The sequence below is a fragment of the Ruditapes philippinarum genome, unplaced genomic scaffold, assembly GCF_026571515.1.
Source record: "Ruditapes philippinarum isolate M1 unplaced genomic scaffold, ASM2657151v2 ctg1249_1_1_1_1, whole genome shotgun sequence".
Classification (NCBI taxonomy): Eukaryota; Metazoa; Mollusca; class Bivalvia; order Venerida; family Veneridae; genus Ruditapes; species Ruditapes philippinarum.
Window position 1 is genome coordinate 74,150 of NW_026864552.1, and position 20,585 is coordinate 94,734.

The window sequence follows — 20,585 nt, forward strand, 5'->3', positions numbered from 1 at the left end:
AAACACAATAAAATATAAAGTATTTTCATCCTTCAGTTAACTTAGTGCCTATGATGATGTTAAATTGTATAAATTTAAAATGGAATTACAGTAAAACCTGTGTGTACCATTGGCGTTTTGAAATGAAAAAATGGTTTTGCTGGACATGTTATTATCTATATGTACATGTATGTATAAAAATTGAACCATAAAATTGTAACCATTCTCCTAGAGTTTCTTTAAATGACTGTGGTCAACACTTTTAATGTAGATTTAAAGAAATATACAAAATGTATATGCTTATATTTTCTTACAAACAATATTACCCAGTTCAATTTAAAAGTTTTCCACAAGAAATTAATGATATCTTTTGTGCCATTGGTGGGTGTTTTTGTTCTGACAAGATATCTGAACTGATTTTTTTTATGAAAAGATAATGATTTTTATACTGATTCTGAATATTTCACTATCATCTGTTTGTATGAATGTCACCAAAGACTAAAATTCTGTCACAAGAAGAGGCAGTCTAACATACATGCAAAATATTAGTAGTTACAGCCTTTGACTGGAATACTAGTATTGCAATGAGGGTCATTTAGGGTTCTTCTCCCAGAACAGTAAAGATGACCTAAAATATTGAATATATATTTGTTATACAGGTTGGTCCCTCTAACAGTGGTAAGTCTAGTGTTGTAGAAATGTTAGCTCAACTTTCTGGGAACCAGCTGAATGTCCTAGCCATGAACAGTGCCATGGATACCACAGAACTGCTTGGAGGATTTGAACAGGTGTGTACAGGTTTGAATATAAAAATATTCACAACAGTGTGCTCTTTATTGCTTAAATAATATAGTGCTGTAATTTCAATATATCCTGATTCAGTATTTTTGATGTCAACTTACTCCAGTTTTGTTTATTTCCAGCATATTTGAAGAATTTGTTTTTATGTGCAGTGCACAATACATGTACAATTTTAACTGTGAAAGTGCTGAAAAGTGCATTAATGTACTTGAACACAATTTAAGAAAGGTTAATCGATTACTCAATCCATTGATAATTTCATCTTATGACAGAAATGTTGATTTATTTCACTCCTTTGTTATATTAAGCATATGTGGTTATCATGGAAGGTTTCTTTCACGAAATTCATTCATTACTTTCATCATGCCAACCATTCTTTATGTTACACTATATAATGCTATGAACAAAAATAGCTGCAATTTTAATGATTTCTCTGGACAGTCTTTTACAAGTTCTGTTTCCTCTGTTTGCCGGGACTGGTAGGTGAACTGTCCCACTGTTCTATAACAAGTGGGGCCTGAATATTGTCACTTTTCACAACTAAAATGTCTTCTGCTGCAAGGTCAAGGTCATGTATTAACCTATCTTCTGCTGCAGTGTGAATGTCATGGTCCATGAAATGATGATCATCAGAATCACATTGTAGCAGCATTTGACATTCCTGATTGCTTTGCATAATAGAAAAATCATTCTCCTGGTTCTCAAAGTTTTCATCTTGACCTTGACCTCTTGGTGAATTTTCATTGAAATGTGTGTTTAAGATACCAGAATTGGTGCCATCCCAGTCATTGCATATGATTGGATGATTTGTTGGGTTTGAATACTGCTGCATCATGGGATATACATTTGAATAGATCCTCCTCATGAGGCCGTCTTTACTTGACATGTCATGTAGAATAAGGAATGTGAATATTGACGTTGTTGCTGGGTGACACCATGACAGAATTGTTAGTCCTTGGTAGATATGTTTAGATGATTTATATTTATAGTCCACTATTGTCAGCAAAAACAGTGGGTACCAGAATACAATAAAGCTGAGTACCATGATTGATAATATTTTAATTCTTCTGAGGTAAAGGTGTGTATATAGATTGTTGCTATGGCAACTTTTTTGGACAGTTTTAGGGTCAAGGTCGTCATTTGCACTCGAAAACACATCCCGCAACAATGACCTATGAATAAGTGCCCACTTTAAACTTCTTGCTTTAAACCTCACTCTGCAGAACATGGAGAGAAAATGTATTAATGTAAGAAATATTGCCATGGAGATTAGTATAATCCAAAGAATATGTAAAACAAGATTGCTGGGTGTTCCGTAGGAGAATGTGCAGCTGCCCACACCAGGGATGAATTCTGGCTCCTTTGGTAAAAAGGCGACGCCCATGTGAATTAAAATACATGTGAACCAAAGAATAGCTATTCCAAATATGACACAGAAATGGTTCTTCTCTCTATGTTTTGATGGTCGCTGCATTTCACACTCCTCATTTACAACTATAGCTAATAAATTGTAAGCTGATACAGTAACAAACAGTACATATGAGGCCCCGATTGCATGGCATGCTGGAACCTCGGTGTCCCTTATTAGATGAAATCCATAGAGAAAATTATAGAGGCCCTTTACAAGGTCCAGGAAACACTGATGACATATGAAAGCTGTTGATGATTTTCTGAACTTTCTGAATACAAGAATTATAACTATGGCGAATGCATTTCCTAGGCAACCAAGGGAGGTCACTCCAAGTAAAATATAGGCTGGTACTCGTTGGTTGTAATGGTCTTGTTTGCTTATTGTGTAGTTCTGTAAAGACATTGCCAGTCTGAAAAGAGAAATATTTCATTTTTTTAAAACAAAAACTGAAAAAAAGATTTATTTTGTCATTTTATTCTTTAAATAAACATATTAATAACAAAAATTTATAAACCCTTAGACTGGTGGCAGCAATTTATTCTACACATGTGACCAGTGCAGACCATTGAAAGATGGACAAGTCTATTTAAGATATTTATCATGGTAACGGTTAAAAAGGCTGCAAAAATTTAAGTTTCAGTTGGTATTTGGATCATCTTGATCTATTGTGAAAACATGTCATGTGAGAGGTTAGTTCTTTGATGAAAAATATAAAAGTACACAAGAAGATTTTTGTTTCAAAAAAACAAATTGAAATGATTGTAGGCTGATGACAGCAGACATTTAGAAGAGCTTGCAGCAGACGTACACTCTATATTAAACACTGTATGTGAACACTGTCTACTTAGTGATGACCAGGGCTGCTTGGATACGGTTGCTAGGTTACAGGAAGTTTGGACAGATCTACAAAAATCCCAAACATCAGGTAAGATTTTGTTAATTTTGACAACTAAGAACTTCTGAGCAGATGAAAAATAAATTGTAATTCAGATAATGTTTAACTGTTTTGGAAGCTGATGCTATGTGATTTTGCAATAGTAATATTACACAAGATGGCAAATGTTTGGTTTGAAATAGCATTTATAGTATTAGTTTAAAGATTTTTCACAGGTTATATACATGTTAACAGTTGTTTTTAAAACTAATCCAAGCTGCTAGGCAAGGGTTATATTGTAAACAGTCATTTATATATGGTTATATAACCTGTCAGGAATATTTATAATGAACTTGTAAAACAGCCCTTCGTTCCTTTTTAGAGAAAAAGTGAGATTTGTTCATAAATTGACAGCAGACGTGTATGTAATACTATATAAACATGATTATCCAATGAAAAGTGATGTTACAAATGTGTGGTATCAACAGGATGAAGGTGTTCATATTTTGTTTTGAAAACATAACTACATGTACAAGTGAATTCTAATTTCATAAGCCACTCAAAGAATTTTTTGAAGTTATATTTTTTAATTTGTCATCAATATAAGCAAATAGCAAATATGTTTCAGAGTAGGTATCAAAATATTTTTGTATCAAGACACAAATGAAATACAGATGTATGTATAACATGTTACAGGTGACAAAAGATCTAATGTTGAAGAGTTAGGATTGATGAAATCTCAAGTTGCATCATTGTTGAATATTTTAGTCCTTTGTAAGAAGTCGTGGAAAAAGCTAAGCATTACAAAAGGTATGTAAATTCTTTACCAAAGTTATTAACTCAACTTATGATGTATTTGAAATTTACATATATTTTTAAAGAAAGCATGAAATAATGTGTCTATTTGTGAAGTTAATTATAAATGATTATGATAAAGTTATTCGGAAAACAAAGGAAAATGCAACAAGTTTTCAATGTTACTCAATTTGTATGGCATTCATTTGACAATTTACATTATGTGGCGTAATGATGAAAATCATGATTTTATCCCTTTTGGTGTTTTCAGAAATTAAAGAGAAAGTCAGCCAAGTAAAGGTGAAATTGGAACACTTGAAACATAAGCTGTCATTGGCTGTTGCTGGACAAGGGGGAGGAGCTTTTGAATGGATTGATAGTTTATTGGTCAGATCATTGAGGGAGGGGCATTGGCTGTTGATAGACAATGTGAACTTCTGCAGGTAACATTTCTATTTAGTAAAAATTTGTTTAATCCTAAGCCTCATGGCAGCAACTGATTCTACCCATACAATTATTGCAGACAGAGATCAGACTGCTCCCTATTCGTCAGTAGTTATTTTGAAATTTTCCCGCAAAATAATGAATAACAAGGGTTTTTTGATTAAAAGATTCTTAGGGTGGTAAAGGTTAGCATGACAATATAATAAATGCTAGAGAAATGTGTTTAAAGTTGTTGTTTGACTATGTAGCAGTTTGCAGAATTTTGAAATGATGTCATGTTTTTACAGTGCCTCAGTGTTAGACAGACTTAATGCCCTGTTGGAGCCTCATGGAGTGCTATCTATCAATGAAAGAGGGGTTATAGATGGAGAAATACCAACAATTCAACCACACCCAAATTTCAGGTAATGATTCATATCTACATGTTTTTCCTACTACTGTTTAAAGTATTTATGCTCCTTTTCCATGTAGCATTCAAAATAAAATGAGGGTTTTCTCTGTTTTAGAATAATTTCTAAATTTAGAATGGTTTCAACTGACAAACATGTGTATATACATTTCATGATGAAATTCTTTAGTATAAAAAATGGCACAGAATACCCTTGAATACCAGTATCATTCAAGTCGATGAGTAATCTATATTTTTAAATTTCAGACTATTTTTGTCAATGGATCCCCGTCATGGTGAAATATCTCGTGCAATGCGGAATAGAGGAGTGGAAATTTTTGTTCCTGGAGAGGTTTGTGATAATTTTACATATTTCAGAGAGTAAAGTATGATAATTTTACTTATTTCCGAAATTGAAGTACAGTACAATCTCTGAAGAGCAATCATCTATATTATATGTTATTTTGGTTTTGGAGTGATATATGTGGATATATTACCTCCGAAGATTTTATATCACCCGAGCCATTAGGCGAGGGTGATATTTTATCTTGGCAGGTAATATATCCACATATATCACTCCAAAACCAAAATAATAATTTTATTACCCTTCTTGATTGTAAATTGGAATTTACACTGTGTAAAATCGAACCGTACGCACATCACCTCAGCGCATGTCGTTTACAACGTTGGGTACCCAACGGGGAAATTTAATGTGTATATTACTCGTCTGGCTCGGTTATATCAATTTCTTTCGGGTGATCAATATCCAATCAAAAAGGCGGAAAAAATCTTGAAGGGTAATAAAAGCATTATTTAGAAAGATTTGAGCATGAATATTCTAGAAAGATTTATTATATCTATTATCATCAGATGGTGATAATGCACTAGGTAATGACTCCATCCTGTGTGGTTAGTCAGATGATAAAATCACTGTTAAAACCCAATAACTGTGCTTTGGACATATCCCAGATTATGTTGGTTCAAAGTAATACCTAAGTCTTCACATTGACCAGGTGGTACGGGAGCTGACAAAAGGCAAATTTGCTTATTTTGTCCAGCCCTTTCCAGGGTATAAATTAAATTAAAGTGTTAAAATGTTAATATTATTCTATATTTCAGGATGATGGAAAATTGTTCAGTGACTTTGACTTACGACAGATATTTTGTAGCTCAGGATTAAAGTCAAGGCCTGTATTTGATTGGTTAATGAAACTACATCACCTCCTTGCTGAAGAGTTACCAAGGGGAGATAAACCTAGTGTTCAGAACCTTCTGCAAGTGTGTAGACAAACAGTTCAGCAGTGTAACCATGGAAATGACCTTGAGAGGTCACTGAGGTCATCATGTTACAGTGTTTATGTTCAGAGACAGAGACATATGCAGTCAAAGCAGGTACATGTACAATTTATACAGATTTATTGCTGAATCCTATGTTTCAACCAACGAAAAAAGATAAAATCATAAATACATTGTGTATGTTGGTAAGAATTTCACATTTCTTCAATAGCATAAAAATAACTAATACATTATTGTATGCTTTTCGTAGAAATTGTTTGTAGTATCCATCATTTGTCATTTACTAACTTCCATTTTTTCAGTAACAATTATGTATTAACTTACAGAAAGCATCAGAGATTTTGGACCAGGAATGTAATGTACTTAAAGATGTTGTCAATGATGTTTGTTCAGAAGCAGAACTAGGTATCAACCCTGTTAAGTTACCATGTGTGTCAGAATACATCACTGATAGTGGCAGTGCTTTGGTTGTGAAAAATAGTGCTGTGTTTATACATCTGCTGGAGCAAAACAGAAAAAGGTAATTTAATGTTTTATAATTTGTATGTTGTTTGCGAACATGATGTACAAATTAAGAATAAGAACATACCAAAAAACAGCCACATGGTTGCATTTTACACCTATATAATATTTGTAGTTCTTTTTGAAAAGTATTTCAGTGAAGATAGTCTGTGTTAATGAACTTATAATTTTCTCTACTTAACATTTTTTTCAATAACACTATCATGTCTTTGTGTAAAATATTTTTCCTTTATAGTTTTATTATATAGTTATATTATGATTATATATTTAATTATATTTTGATATAATGAAGATGTATTTCTGTTTGTTACAGTAGAGATGTGGAGGATAAACAGATGCTAAAGCATGCCCTTAATCTGGTACTTCAATTATCAACAAAAAATACTCTTCAATTAACTGTTGACTGGTTACAGAAATTCTGTAAAACCATCAACCAGTCTGAAGATTTGTTAAAATATGGAGTGTCCAGTCTACAAGAAATTAGCAGTCAGTTGATGGCTACTGTGATGAACTCACGTTTTCAAGAAACATTGGCGAAGGTTACAAATGATTGCATGAATGGTATTTAAGAGTATTGTGCTTTAATTTTTAGCTCACCTGTCACAAACTTTGAAAGTGACAGGGTGAGCTTTTGTGATCGCTTTTCGTCCGGCGTCCGTCCGGCCGTCCGTCCGTTCGTCGTCCGTCCGTCGTCCGTAAACTTTTACTTTAAATGACATCTCCTCATAAACCACTAAGCAAATTTCATCCAAACTTCACAGGAATGTTCCTTTGGTGGTCACCTTTAAAAATTGTTCAAAGAATTTAATTCCATGCAGAACTCTGGTTGCCATGGCAACCTAAAGAAAAAACTTTAAATATCTTCTTTTAAAAAACCATAAGAGCTAGAGCTTAGATATTTAGCATGAAACATCTTCTAGTGAGTGTCTACCAAGTTTGTTCAAATAAAAGTCCTGGGGTCAAAATTGGCCCCGCCCCGGGGGGTCATTGATTTTCCCTATATGCATATAGTAAAAACATAAAAAATCTTCTTTTAAAGAACCCAAAGAGCTAGAGCTAAGATATTTATCATGAAACATGTTCTAATGGGTGTCTACCAAGTTTGTTCAAATAAAAGCCCTGGGGTCAAAATTGGCCCCGCCCAAGGGGGTCATTGATTTTCCCTATATGCATATAGTAAAAACTTAAAAAATCTTCTTTTAAAGAACTCAAAGAGCTATGTCTAAGATATTGAGCATCAAACATGTTCTAATAGGTGTCTACCAAGTTTGTTCAAATAAAAGCCCTGGGGTTAAAATTGGCCCCGCCCCAGGGGGTCATTGATTTTCCCTTTATGCATATAGTAAAAATTAAAAAAATCTTCTTTTAAAGAACCAAAAGAGTTAGAGCTAAGATATTTAGCATGAAACATGTTCTAATAAGTGTCTACCAAGTTTGTTCAAATAAAAGCCCTTGGGTCAAAATTGGCCCCGCCCCGGGGGGTCATTGATTTTTCCCTATATGCATATAGTAAAAACATAAAAAATCTTTTTTTAAAGAACCCAAAGAGCTATAGCTAAGATATTTAGCATGAAACATGTTCTAATGGGTGTCTACCAAGTTTGTTCAAATAAAAGCCCTGGGGTCAAAATTGGCCCCGCTCCGGGGGGTCATTGATTTTCCCTATATGCATATAGTAAAAACTTAAAAAATCTTCTGTTAAAGAACTCAAAGAGCTATGGCTAAGATATTTAGCATCAAACATGTTCTAATAGGTGTAAGCATGAAACATCTTTAAGTAAATATCTACAAAGTTTGTTCAAATAAAAGCCCTGGGGTCAAAATTGGCACCGCCCCTGGGGTCATTGATTTTCCTTATATGTGTATAGCAAAAATTTAAAAAATCTTCTTTGAAAAAACCCAAATAGCTAGAGTAAAGATATTAAGCATGAAACATCTTTTAGTGAGTGTCTACAAAGTTTGTTCAAATAAAAGACCTGGGATCAATTGGCCCAGCCCCGTGGGCCATTGATTTTCTTTATATGTGTATAGCAAAAACTTAAAATCTTCTTTGAAAAAACCCAAATAGCTAGAGTTTTGATATTAAGCATGAAACATCTTCTAGTAAGTGTCTACAAAGCTTGTTCAAATAAAAGCCCTGGGGTCAAAACTGGCCCTGCCCCAGGGGTGTCATTGTTTTTAACTATATGTGTATAGTAAAAACTTAAAAAAATCTTCTTTTAAAAAGCCCAATGAGCTAGAGCTTAGATGTTTAGCATGAAACATCTTCTTATGGGTGTCTACCAAGTTTGTGCAAATAAAAGCCCTTCGATTAAATTGGCCCTGCAACGTTGGCGTGGGGGGGGGGGGGGGGGGGGGCCTATATACAGGTGAGCGACCTCAGGGCCATCATGGCCCTCTTGTTAACTTTAGGGCACTTTTAAGTAATGAAATTTATTTGAGAGAGTGAACAAAGAAATGTAGCCTTAGGTTTAAAAGGAACTTCTTGTTTTTCCCTTAAATTTCATTTGATTTTATTTAATTATTTTCTACATAGATAAATCTAATAAAGAAACTCTTTGGTAGAAATGCACAAAATTAAGGCAATATTTTAAAAGGGATGGCAATATTTTTTAAAGTACTGTTTAAAGTTGGTTTAACATATTAGTTTTATATTGTAAATGAGTTTATATTATGTTTCTAGAGTGTACGTTGGATCAGCGGTGGAATATTCAATTATATCAGAGATTCGTGCACAACTATACTGGCAGTGACATGTTAGATGTGAAAAATTGCCTTGAGACATTCTTTAACAGGTTGCTATGATAATTATTCTAGATGTAGACCAATTTTGTTATTATTTTTTCTTAAAAAGTAAGACAGTAAATTTCTCAAGGTTAACTGTGAAAGTATGTTTTGATAAGCTTTTTACAATTTTCTGACATTTAGATTCAAGGACAACCTTTTTAGCAAGTCATTTGACTTATTTTGTCATTATGGCTATAACATCAATTAGATAAAGTGTTTGCACTGATACAGTACAAAGCAGTCAAAACCTGACCTGGTTGATCAGAGGTTTATGAGGAATTAGAAGTCAGTCCCTTGAAAAGAAATTGGTTATTACAATGCACTTGTTAATTATACTTTGGAGCCAATAAGGTGGACTGTCTGGCAAGATGTGACCAAAAATTTGTTGAAGACAGCATAAAAAAACATAGAAAAAAACATCAGGGTAATGAATTTTGTATTAAGTAATCATTAAAGGTCAATATATATTGATATGGACAGTACACTGGTAATGCATTAATTTAATATTGTAGGTTACATGTTCTACAAAGATTTCTACTTGACATTAACATGGCTAGAAAACATCAAGAAATTCTACAACTGGCAGTTCAAAAAGGTTAGTTAATATGTCTATAGCGATACTTGAATAGAGAGTGGACATAACATTAAAAACAATTTATGTTATAAAAACATCTAGCATGAAACGTTATTGAAAAGACTAACAAGCAAATACTACCAGTTTCAATTTGTCATGCATCTGCCTAGAAAAAATTGCCATTCTTCAGGTAGCAATAACTAAAAGTGTCAATTTGTCATTCATCTGCCTTGAAACATGGCCATCTTTTACATTGCAATAACCACAAGGTTTCAATTTGTCATTCATCTGCCTTGAAATATGGCATTATCAGTTGGATGGGTGCATTTAAAGAAGTGTTATTAACACAAATTTATCTGAGTCTTTATCTTTAGATATGATATGAAAAAACATTGCCTTTTGTTTTATTGATATTCTTGTTTCTTGCCATGATAATATCATCTCAACAAATGAATCAATTGCAAAGTTCTCTAGAAAATTTCTATCATAAACGGATCTGCTCATCTGTAAAATTGAAAGAAAACATTCCAGAAAATTTTCTGCCAATTAGATCCAATCAACAACAATAGAGAATAACAATAGGATTGTTGTTTTATCATTATGGATCAAGTTCATGGTGTCATTTATTATACAATCTGGCGATAATTTTGTTTAAACTTTTCGTCAAGATGCATTCCTATGATAATGCAGTTCCAAGGAAGATGTATAATTGATGTTGCCTTGGATTTAATTTAAACAATAATGCTGATTCAATTAAAGCAATGATGCTGATTCAATTAAAACAATGATGCTGAGTCAATTAAAACAATGATGCCAATTCAATTGAAGCAATGATGCTGATTCAATTAAAGCAATGATGCTGAGTCAATTAAAACAAATGCCGATTCAATTAAAGCAATGATGCCAATTCAATTGAAGCAATGATGCTGATTCAATTAAAGCAATGATGCTGATTCAATTAAAACAATGATGCTGAGTCAATTAAAACAATGATGCCAATTCAATTGAAGCAATGATGCCAATTCAATTGAAGCAATGATGCCAATTCAATTGAAACAATGATGCTGAGTCAATTAAAACAATAATGACGATTGAATTAAAACAATGATGCCGATTTAAGGCAAATTATGTCTCAGAAATTAATATTATTATCCTTCAGAAGGAGCAAATGTGTGTTTGATAATTATTTTATCATGGATTTAAAGCACATAAATTGTTTATCTCTTGAGGAAAGTTTTGCAGTATGAGAAATTATTTGTCACAAAAGTAACAAAAATGTAAACAAAGTGGTATTTCAACTTATACACAAAATATTTAATTTCCCCAACTGAACCCATGGCCAGAAACCAAAAGAAACACAAGATGGTTTAGCTTTATTCCCATTAAGTACTTTTTTAGAAATTTAACATGACACTAAAACCTAAAACTAAAGAACAAAAATGTTTTTCAGTAATGAAAGTAAAAATATTTTTGGGGCTTACAAAGAGCTTTTAACAGAGAAATATGATTTAGCTATTTTACTTTAACAGATAATGGCAATGTTTTATTTGCTAAGGTCAAAAGTATTCCTCATTGTGTAGATTTAGTAATATGAAAATATACATGTATATATTACATATATAATGATATTACAAAACCAATAACAAAGATGTCAGAAAGTTCTTTCAGGATAGCACGTATGCCTTATCTGGTCTGATTGACGTTAAAGAAATAATTACTTTTCTATGATATTCAGGGAAGATTTCATTTTGGCGTTAATCACAAATTGTGCTCTTTTTAGGCAGCTTAATACTGTCAAAGGTTAAACCAGGGGGAAATTGTGATGTATCATTTCATCCTTAACAAATATTAGCAGAAGGAATTAAGATTGATTTACAGCAATGCATGAGTAAAGAATGGTACCAGTATGTCAACATTGACTGGCGCCAGTTCAACAACTTTCATCATTATGATGATCGGATGTTATGTTTAATGAACAAGATTTGTGTGTTTATTAAAGTTGTTGAAGATTTGGTTGTGGTTATTTAAAAAATTTGTTTTTGTTGAAGCATTGTGATTGATTTAAAGCAGCCTTGCAGTTTAAATTTCTTTGTCAAATACCATTATAACATATTATTGCATGTCTTGGAAGAAAATTAGGTATGTTACTCTGCACCTGATGGCCAGACCATTGGTCAATCAATATGTCTGTAGACTAGACTTGTCTTTGTTATTCTAGAGTATGCTTTGGCCCACAGTTCTCGTATTGCATTGAGAGGTTTGTTATGACCTGTTGATTACTTCTATTAAGTTTTAGGTCGGTATGTCAAAGGTCAATTCTACAATGTTGCTACAGTGACCTTGACCAAAAATAGCTTATCCAACTGTCATAGCAACCTATTAACCATATTATCAACCAATCAAATCTGAAGGCTGTAGATCAGTTATTATTAGCTTATGATGTTAGTGGAGATTATGACATTATAAGCTACCAGTATAGTGCAAGACTGACTAGTTACCATGTCTGTTTGTCCAAATCCTTAGTTACCATTGGCTTTGTAATTTTAGCATTTTGATGTTGAAAATTTTGTAAGTAAAATATAGACAATTCCTAAATCATAGTAAGTCTAGTCCATGATACAATTACAAGTGGACAAACATTAAGTTTTTGTGATTGACCCTGGTTATGATGTAACTGACAAACTGTCTGGTATAGTCAGTGTTATTCAAGATGATGAAGATTTGATTCCTGACAAATTTACAACTATTGTCTTGTCAGCTTCCTGTTAGTTTAACATTCTTTTATTTGATTTATTCTCAGAATATCTTTCCACAGAGCAATAAAAATTGGACACTATACTGTGGATGAAGAATATTGTCTCAGAAATTGCTTAAGATATGTCAGAGTTTGAGAGTAAACATTGTTGCGGTATAGATACTGTGTCCCCTCTTGAAATCTGTCTTATTTAACATTAGGTTTAAACTTACAGAATGCATTGAAGTTAATTGAAGTTAAGTGAAAATATATCTATTTATAGAGTGAACATGTTTGCATGTTTGAACAGTTTTAGACAACAGAAACGAAATACAGATCCTCACTTGAAACTTTCTTCTCAATAGACAACTAATTGATTGTAAATTGACTGCAAATTGACTGCTGGTGCATGAAGTGGAAGATAATTAACAGTTGACTTATTCTTGTGATGTACTGATGTCTTTTTATTGTCACTGCTTCAAGATTTTCAGTTAAAGTTTTGTGGACTGTCAAAGAAAAATATTGGGATTTAAATTATGGGCTTATTTAAACAAGAACAACATTTATTTAGCAATGATTAAAATTTTTTATTGCCACTGCTTCAAGATTTTCAGTTTTAAGTTTCGTGGACTGTCAAAGAAAATTATTGGTTTTAAATTATGGGCTTATTTAAACAAGAACAACATTTATTTAGCAATGATTATTAAGCATAAAAAATTTTTACATTCACATTACCATAGCAATGCTTTTAGCCACAATAAACAATTGATATAAGGTGAAAAAAATGGCATGAAATATAATGAGCTATAGAATACAGAAGATGACATTGTGTGGTTAGTTAAGAACAGAATTTTTTTTTGGACTTGTGTAACAGAGCAATATGTATTTTATGGTTTGCAGATCCTGATGAAGGTTCGTTAGAACCAAAACTGGTAGATTATTAAATTACTCAACCTGCACTGGTGTTGGATGTTGTAAATGAAAAATTTTTCATTTCTATCCTGTTTTGGTTTCCAGATATATTTATGAAAAAGTTGGGTTGCTGGGTAAAATATTTACATTATTTAATAAAGAAGCCATAGTTACATAAAACAAGGTAATAAGCATTTGAATGACAACAGTATAGAGCCAGGTCACAGCCATAACAGTGCAAGTCTTATCAGAATTTTTACTTTAAGGTGCTCTCTTTTACCTTTTTACAACAGACATATTCAGATTCAAAACAGGGCAAAACTGATGTAAAAAAACAAGCACAATAAAGGTTAAACAACTTACAAGCAATATCAACAAGTTTCAATATTATTTTGTTTTATATTATATTAATTTTTGCTAATTTGTGTTAGAAAATAAAGGCATTCCATTGAGTATTATAATAATGTTACATGCTTGGATTAATGTCTTTATTATACAGACATTGGATGCTCTTATACACCCTTGTTCCTCTCATATAAAATTTTGTTACGGAGATTGTCAGATTTCATTTTCTTTTTCTGTTCAAGATTTGAACAATTGTCAGTTTCTAAACACAAATAAATTGCTTTAAGTGTGAGAAAATACTGTTTTTTGATGTAATATAACTTGGATGTTCACACATTTTACAAAATATTTTGTTTATAATCTGGGTAATACTGTTAAGTCACAATATCAAGTGATCACTAATGGGATAGGTTAGAAAATGTGGAAGTGGCCTGAGATTTAGCTTACTGTGAAATCATTGTTTGTGGGGAAGTAATATTTGTGAGTTTTGTGGATCAGATCAACCACGAAATTAAGTCCCAACGAACAAATTGTGCCCAAGATGATATAAAGTATGATTAACCATAAAAGTCATGTGATGTGGTTTGCAGTTGTGTACATCCTTTTATTTTAACAATGAAACAGTTGTGCAATAGATTATGATGATATAATTGACACTTGCGAATAGAGAGGATGTATAGCCAGTTAATTACCATACTACTGTACGTTTAGGATAATTATTTAGTGATGCAGCGGTAAAGTCCACTATTACGGTGTAAAACAGTTATCATATGGTATTTATGGTAAAATTGAAAAAAAATAGGTAAAGAAAAAGAAAATGTTAGACAACTTGTGAGGCTCGAATTTGTGATAAAATTTATGCCATATCGCATCCAAACGACTTTACCAACTTTGCCATCAAGACGTTTCAAATTCTACTTCTTATCTTGTAATATATTCACTTCTTAAAAAGCTGTTTTACCTATTCAGACAAAGATTGTAAATCTTTGTCTCTAAACTTTTGAGTACACAAAAAATGCAACGTCACTCTCACATTATCATAGTGGCACAGTAGGTTTACCATATTTGGTCGTTTGGACAGTTTTCCTGCACCTGTCAACAATTAAGTTGCACAAATGCTGACTATTATTTATTCTTTTTTATTTACGAAAGTTGAAATCCACATATTTACGACCCCTTATTTTTATACCTGGCTACTATATTCCATGTATATATGACCCGACAGATTTATTTTTTGTTAAAAAACAACAAAATCTTATGCCCTCAAATATGAATGATTTCACAGAACAGTAGAATCCCTTTGTAAGACCAACTCAGATTTAAGACGACCCTGCTATTAAGACCCATTTTAAAAAGAACAGAATTATCTGTTCTTTATGTCTAACTAACATGCTCCAGAATTAAGACCACCCCGGTTATCCACTTTTAAGACCACCAGATTCAGTCCCAATTCTTTGATTTATTCTTTATTTGAACTCACTATTGAGACCACTTATTCTAAAGTCAACATCTACCAAGATTACAGATTTGTTGTAATTATCTGCTTGAATGCTGTTAGGCATAACACTTGATTTTACAAGGTGTCAAAACTGTTATTATAAGGTTAATGTATGAAATAAGGTGTGAAAGTAAATTTTAGAGTTACCGTGGTTTAATGTTCCTTTCAGCACATTTGTTTTGTGAAAAATGATAGGTGATGTACATTATATAATGATTAATATGGAAATCAGACCAAAGAGAAGTTAATAATAAATTTCTTCATAAAAATGTTTTGCTCTCATCTGATTAAATATTAAAACATTGTATTTGTAGGTTAATTTTCATATTGTTTTATTGCTTATACAAAAAGACTAAAAAAGACCATGGTCATAAAGTATGTAAGCAATTATAATAATATCCACAATTTAGACCACCCCACAATTAAGACCACTTTGGTCCAGTCCCAATGGTGGTCTTAATTGAGGGTTTTACTGTATTTCAGTTGAGCAACAGAATGGTATTTCTAGGGTCCTAGTCTCTTTCAGTCTAAATATATTTCTCAACAATTAATGAAGTTACATTAATTCTAACCTAGCTTATTTTGTAGTTTTAGTGTAATGAACTTGTCATAGAACTTTCAGGGATTTCATTATTTATATACTTAAGATTTGTACAATCAGGTCCGATGTCAGTGATTCTTTATTACTGACATGGGCACATAATCAGTTACATGTAGCATGCAATCAAGGCTATTTTTATGCCGTCATAGGGGCAGATTTGCCCTTGTCCATTCATCTGACTGTTAATCTGAAGACTGACAAAACATTTGAATGTAGGGATATTCGTGGTTGTATTTCTAGTTTTCTAAGAAGTTTGTGTACAATATACCTTTATAGTGTTTCATCCCAATTTTTCGTATTAATTCACATGTGAATTTATTTCTGAACTGAATGATTCTGTTTCTTTCTCTCCTGTTAGACATATATAATGATTTCCATAATATTACTTAATATGATATCATCAGTTCCAGACATGCCTAGGCATGAATTGAAAGACTTAAAACTTTTTGCCTGCAATAATTGTCAACTTGTTTTTGACATCATTTTTTGGGGGGCTGACAATTCTGTTACTGATATTGATTAATCTATGCTACCAATATAGAGCCAGGCCAACCTGCAGATCTTTGCTGTCTGACTAGGCTCTATACTGTTAGCTCAGCTCAGCATTTGACACTAAAACCTTTTTAATATTAACAAACATTTGTGTCAAATTCAAAGGCAGCAGTAAGTATTTTACACAATTTAGCAGAGTTGGGGAGAATATATAGGGGACTGTGGAAAATTTGCTCAAGTGTGACACTCACAGAACTGTTACTTACAACTACAACTTATTTATACCTATGTTTTCTTAGGAAACATAGTAGTTCTAGTAAATTACAGTCTAATTATTTTGTGAAGTTTTAAAAGAAAGAGAATTGAATTAATTTATCATTACAGGGACTGTTACTGTAATAAGCATTCTGTGTATATATTGTTTCTCGGCTAATTAAGGGAGGTCTGAATTATCACAGAGCTGTTAATTGAATAAAATGTTAGAAATCAATTTGCTACAGGGCATTTTAGTCTTGTTAAATATATTTTATTTCTACTGTTGAAAAATTATGATTTAAGTGTTGACGCTGTAAGGTTAATTAAGCAGAATAAAGCCAGGTCAGTGTCTTCTCACTAGACTTTGTATATGATATACTTAGGCACAAAAGTACAAAAATATGAAAATTATTTTTACAGTCAATGTTGTAAAGAAGCCTTGTGATTGGTTAAGACAGAAAGTGTTTAGACTAATTATGTATATGTTTTTCTAATTACTGCTATATTCTGTGTCTTGATGTTGTATGAAATAAGACAATTTTACCAAAGTATGTTTTCATGTTTTTTGCTCAAGAAATAATTTTAACTGTACGTGTTGTAATTTTAGGGTATTTTGTTGTTGTTGAAAAGGAGAAGTTATTTAATTTAAGTAAATGACATACCCAAATTAATGTTTGAAAGCTGTAATTTATATTGTCATACTGGCATTAAGAAAAGATTGTGACAATACAAGAGAACAAATTGCTTGACAAGTTTTTGTTGAGTAGACAGCAAGCTGTGGAACTTGAGGGCAAATAATTGGATAGATTAATGTGTAATGATCCGTCATTGAACAAACATTTTTTATTGATTACAACATTGAATTCTTGTTATAAGAATGGGCTGTAGCCTGATAGAAAATAATAGAATTCCAGGGGTCTGCCTGAATTTTATATTTCACTAACGGAATCCTCTGTTTGTAATTTGTGCATTAATTTTTGTTTTATTTTGTATTAAGTTTATTTGCAAAGAACTTGTTATGGGCTGTAGCGTGATAGAAAATAATAGAATTCCAGGGGTCTGCTGTGGGAAGTTTCCATAGGTCTTTTGATACTAGAAAAGTACAAAAATTACTTTATATACTGATACAAGTATGAAACATACAAAGAAAGTTCTATATTGATATAAAGTATAAAAGCCTAAAAAGATACATAATGTTGTTGTATACATGAAATAATGTTAAAAGTATGAACAATTTAAAAAAAACAATGCTATTATATAAGGTCTGATTGATAAATTTGCGGAATTATTCCTTTCAAGAATTTATTTCTTCATCAAACCACATGAAAAGTTGTAAACAATTTAAACAACTTCTTGTCACTTTCATTATTACATAGGTGAATGGATATTTAATACTTTACAAGAATAAATGGTGTCCATAGCAACCACTGTTTGGTGACTTGAAGCACACTGTTATTTAACATACCCTATTCTGAATTCATTAAAAAATTCAATGCACAGTCAATTTAACACACATTTAATGAAGAGGCAACTGCCATAATTATTGTGACATTTTGATGCCATTTCTGGAAATTTTGAAGACATAATCTTAGACAGTTATTTTGCAAGAGCGTTTTATAGCCATAGCTTTAAAAACATACATAATGTCAACCAATGATACTGAGTTTCCAGTTGTTACCAAATTGTGTGTGTGGCTCAAACTTTCATCAGTAGAAATGGTTACAGAACTGAATATGAACCGGCTTAGTTTCAGTCTCCTCAGCTTCATCAGTTTTGAATTATTATAATTAATTCGACTTGAAATCAATGACATGCAGTTAAATTTTAATTTTCAAATTGCTTGCAGGTAGTCAAAACCTTAAGTCAATAAAATATTTTTATTTTTAATTTCTTCAAAATAGATATCTAAGGAAGATATTTTTTCCATTTCTTTCTGTACATTTTTGTGTGAAATGTTATTACAAATAGAATGAATGGATCAAATTTAAAGATATAGAGAGAAAGAAATTACCATCACATTGACCTTAGGACTGATTGTCTCTTATTTCATCTCTTTGGGTTAAATAACTATCTGACATTGTATCCTTATATAAAATAATGAGTTGAGGTAAATACAATGTTTTTCTTCATAACAGTTGACATTTAATAATACATCTCTGATAGTTAAGAGAGAAACTGTTTAACTTTTGTGACCTCATTTTGATGCTTGATTTCCAAAAGCAGAGATAAAAGAAAGGATGTAATTTTTCAGAATTTTTTCTATAAAATGGTGTTTTAAGTGGCTTACAGTACTTTTGTGGGTATTACAAATATAATTTTTTCCAACCCTTGGACTTCTTCACTGACCCACAAAAATATTTTGAATATGAAAAAAAAAAAAATTAAACAAATAACAAAAAAATGAATAAATATAAAACAAACAACCTAAAAAAAATGAATGAATATAAAACAAATAAACTAAAAGAAAAAGAAACATATATTTGACTGTTAAATTAGATAGCTGTATCTAAAAGGAAAGAAAAGCATTTTTTTACCATGCAAAAAATCTTGAAATAAGCATCTATTGAAAAAAGAAATGAAATATCATTTAGATAGAAACACATAATTGTTTAATGATGTTCTTAAAATGTGTCTGTGAATAATAAAATTGATTTGAATATGGCAATGTGATAAAAGATAATTTGTAGAAGACTAGATGTACAATCGCAGATGGCATTTGACAAAATTATATATAAATAATGAAACATAGTTATGTATATTTTTCAAATTTTCATTGCTATCTTAATGTATTATTAATTACTCTCTGTAACAACATTAAATTTTACATTAGAAATTTAATAAAGATACTTTATTTTTAGGTACCACATTTAAGGCCCATTTATTTCAAGAAAAGGAAACAAAAATAATAATTATAGTATTTACATTGATAAGTAGATAATTAATAATGTACATACATGTTTTTGTGATTTTAAGTCAGCTAGGTATAGATTATAAATTTTTTGATATAAAATAAAAATACTTACTACTTTTAATTTCCACAAATTTTAAATTTTCTGCAGTTATGACATTGTTTTAAAAACAATATATCCTGTTTTTAACTATATATTAAACTATATATTAATATAACTACATAGAGCACAGCATGAAAAAGGCATTTTTTTAAGACAAGAATCTTATCTTCCAGCAATTTTTTCTCTCTGTCATATCATATATCCATTTAGTCACAAGCATCAAATGTAATTTTAATTATAGGAAGTTTCTTTTGTCCAATAGCTGTGTATAAAAATATTGACCAATAATTTGTTGATCAGCTAGTATAATGGAGTCCTTCTGATAGTCATTAATATATTTCACGCTTCCTTATAATCATTATGGAAGAGAGTTTGTGTAATAATGTTTTATTGTGGCAAAGTTTTCTTAAGACGTGTTGATTCATATACCAGTATCAGAGAGTCGATCTGTTAGATAGACGATCATTTCCCCGTTATAAATTGTGTTTTTTTCTGTCTCTTAAAGTAAACGTTAAACGGTCCCCTATAACATATGCAAACAGAATGAGAAATCTGTATCGAGTTTTTCAGTTTCTTTAGCCACTGTATTATATTATTTGCAGTTGTTGATTTTCTTTGGCTGCAATGTTGAACATATTTATGAGATAATTTCAAAGTAATGGAGCCTGTTTAAGGGGAAAAAAAAAAATCTGTCATGTCAAATTTGATTTTTCAGTGTTCACATATTAGCTACATTTTCTAAAGGTTTAGACAGAATGATATTGAATAGATTGTTAATGATTTACCGATTGTTGAATCCCTCTAGGTACTTCATAAAAAATGTGACACCAGTTTTATATTCCATATTGATTCTACTATTGACATTT

At 31.5% G+C, this 20,585-nt stretch overlaps 2 protein-coding genes across 2 annotated transcripts in view; one reads left to right on the forward strand and one right to left on the reverse strand.

Annotated features, from left to right (window-relative positions):
- The window catches only part of LOC132726049 (midasin-like), a gene marked incomplete at its 3' end in the record, with an annotated part of 111,046 nt that overhangs the window by 53,699 nt on the left and 36,762 nt on the right, over positions 1 to 20,585 (forward strand). Inside the window, 11 exon segments of the mRNA XM_060711298.1 lie at positions 639 to 767; positions 2,957 to 3,116; positions 3,762 to 3,875; positions 4,132 to 4,303; positions 4,592 to 4,708; positions 4,960 to 5,044; positions 5,812 to 6,084; positions 6,315 to 6,508; positions 6,824 to 7,071; positions 9,194 to 9,305; positions 9,810 to 9,892. Of these exon segments, the coding sequence (XP_060567281.1) occupies positions 639 to 767; positions 2,957 to 3,116; positions 3,762 to 3,875; positions 4,132 to 4,303; positions 4,592 to 4,708; positions 4,960 to 5,044; positions 5,812 to 6,084; positions 6,315 to 6,508; positions 6,824 to 7,071; positions 9,194 to 9,305; positions 9,810 to 9,892 (1,687 nt within the window).
- Positions 765 to 20,322, reverse strand: LOC132726051 (uncharacterized). The gene is made up of 2 exons (XM_060711299.1): positions 19,732 to 20,322; positions 765 to 2,600 (listed from the first exon to the last, which is right to left on the reverse strand). Exon 2 carries the CDS (start codon positions 2,591 to 2,593, stop codon positions 1,226 to 1,228), a length of 1,368 nt encoding a protein of 455 aa, XP_060567282.1. The 5' UTR covers positions 2,594 to 2,600; positions 19,732 to 20,322; the 3' UTR covers positions 765 to 1,225.

Excerpts from the sequence above, each read along its gene's own strand:
- LOC132726051 (XM_060711299.1), bottom strand. The coding sequence starts at position 2,593 with ATGTCTTTACAGAACTACACAATAAGCAAACAAGACCATTACAACCAA.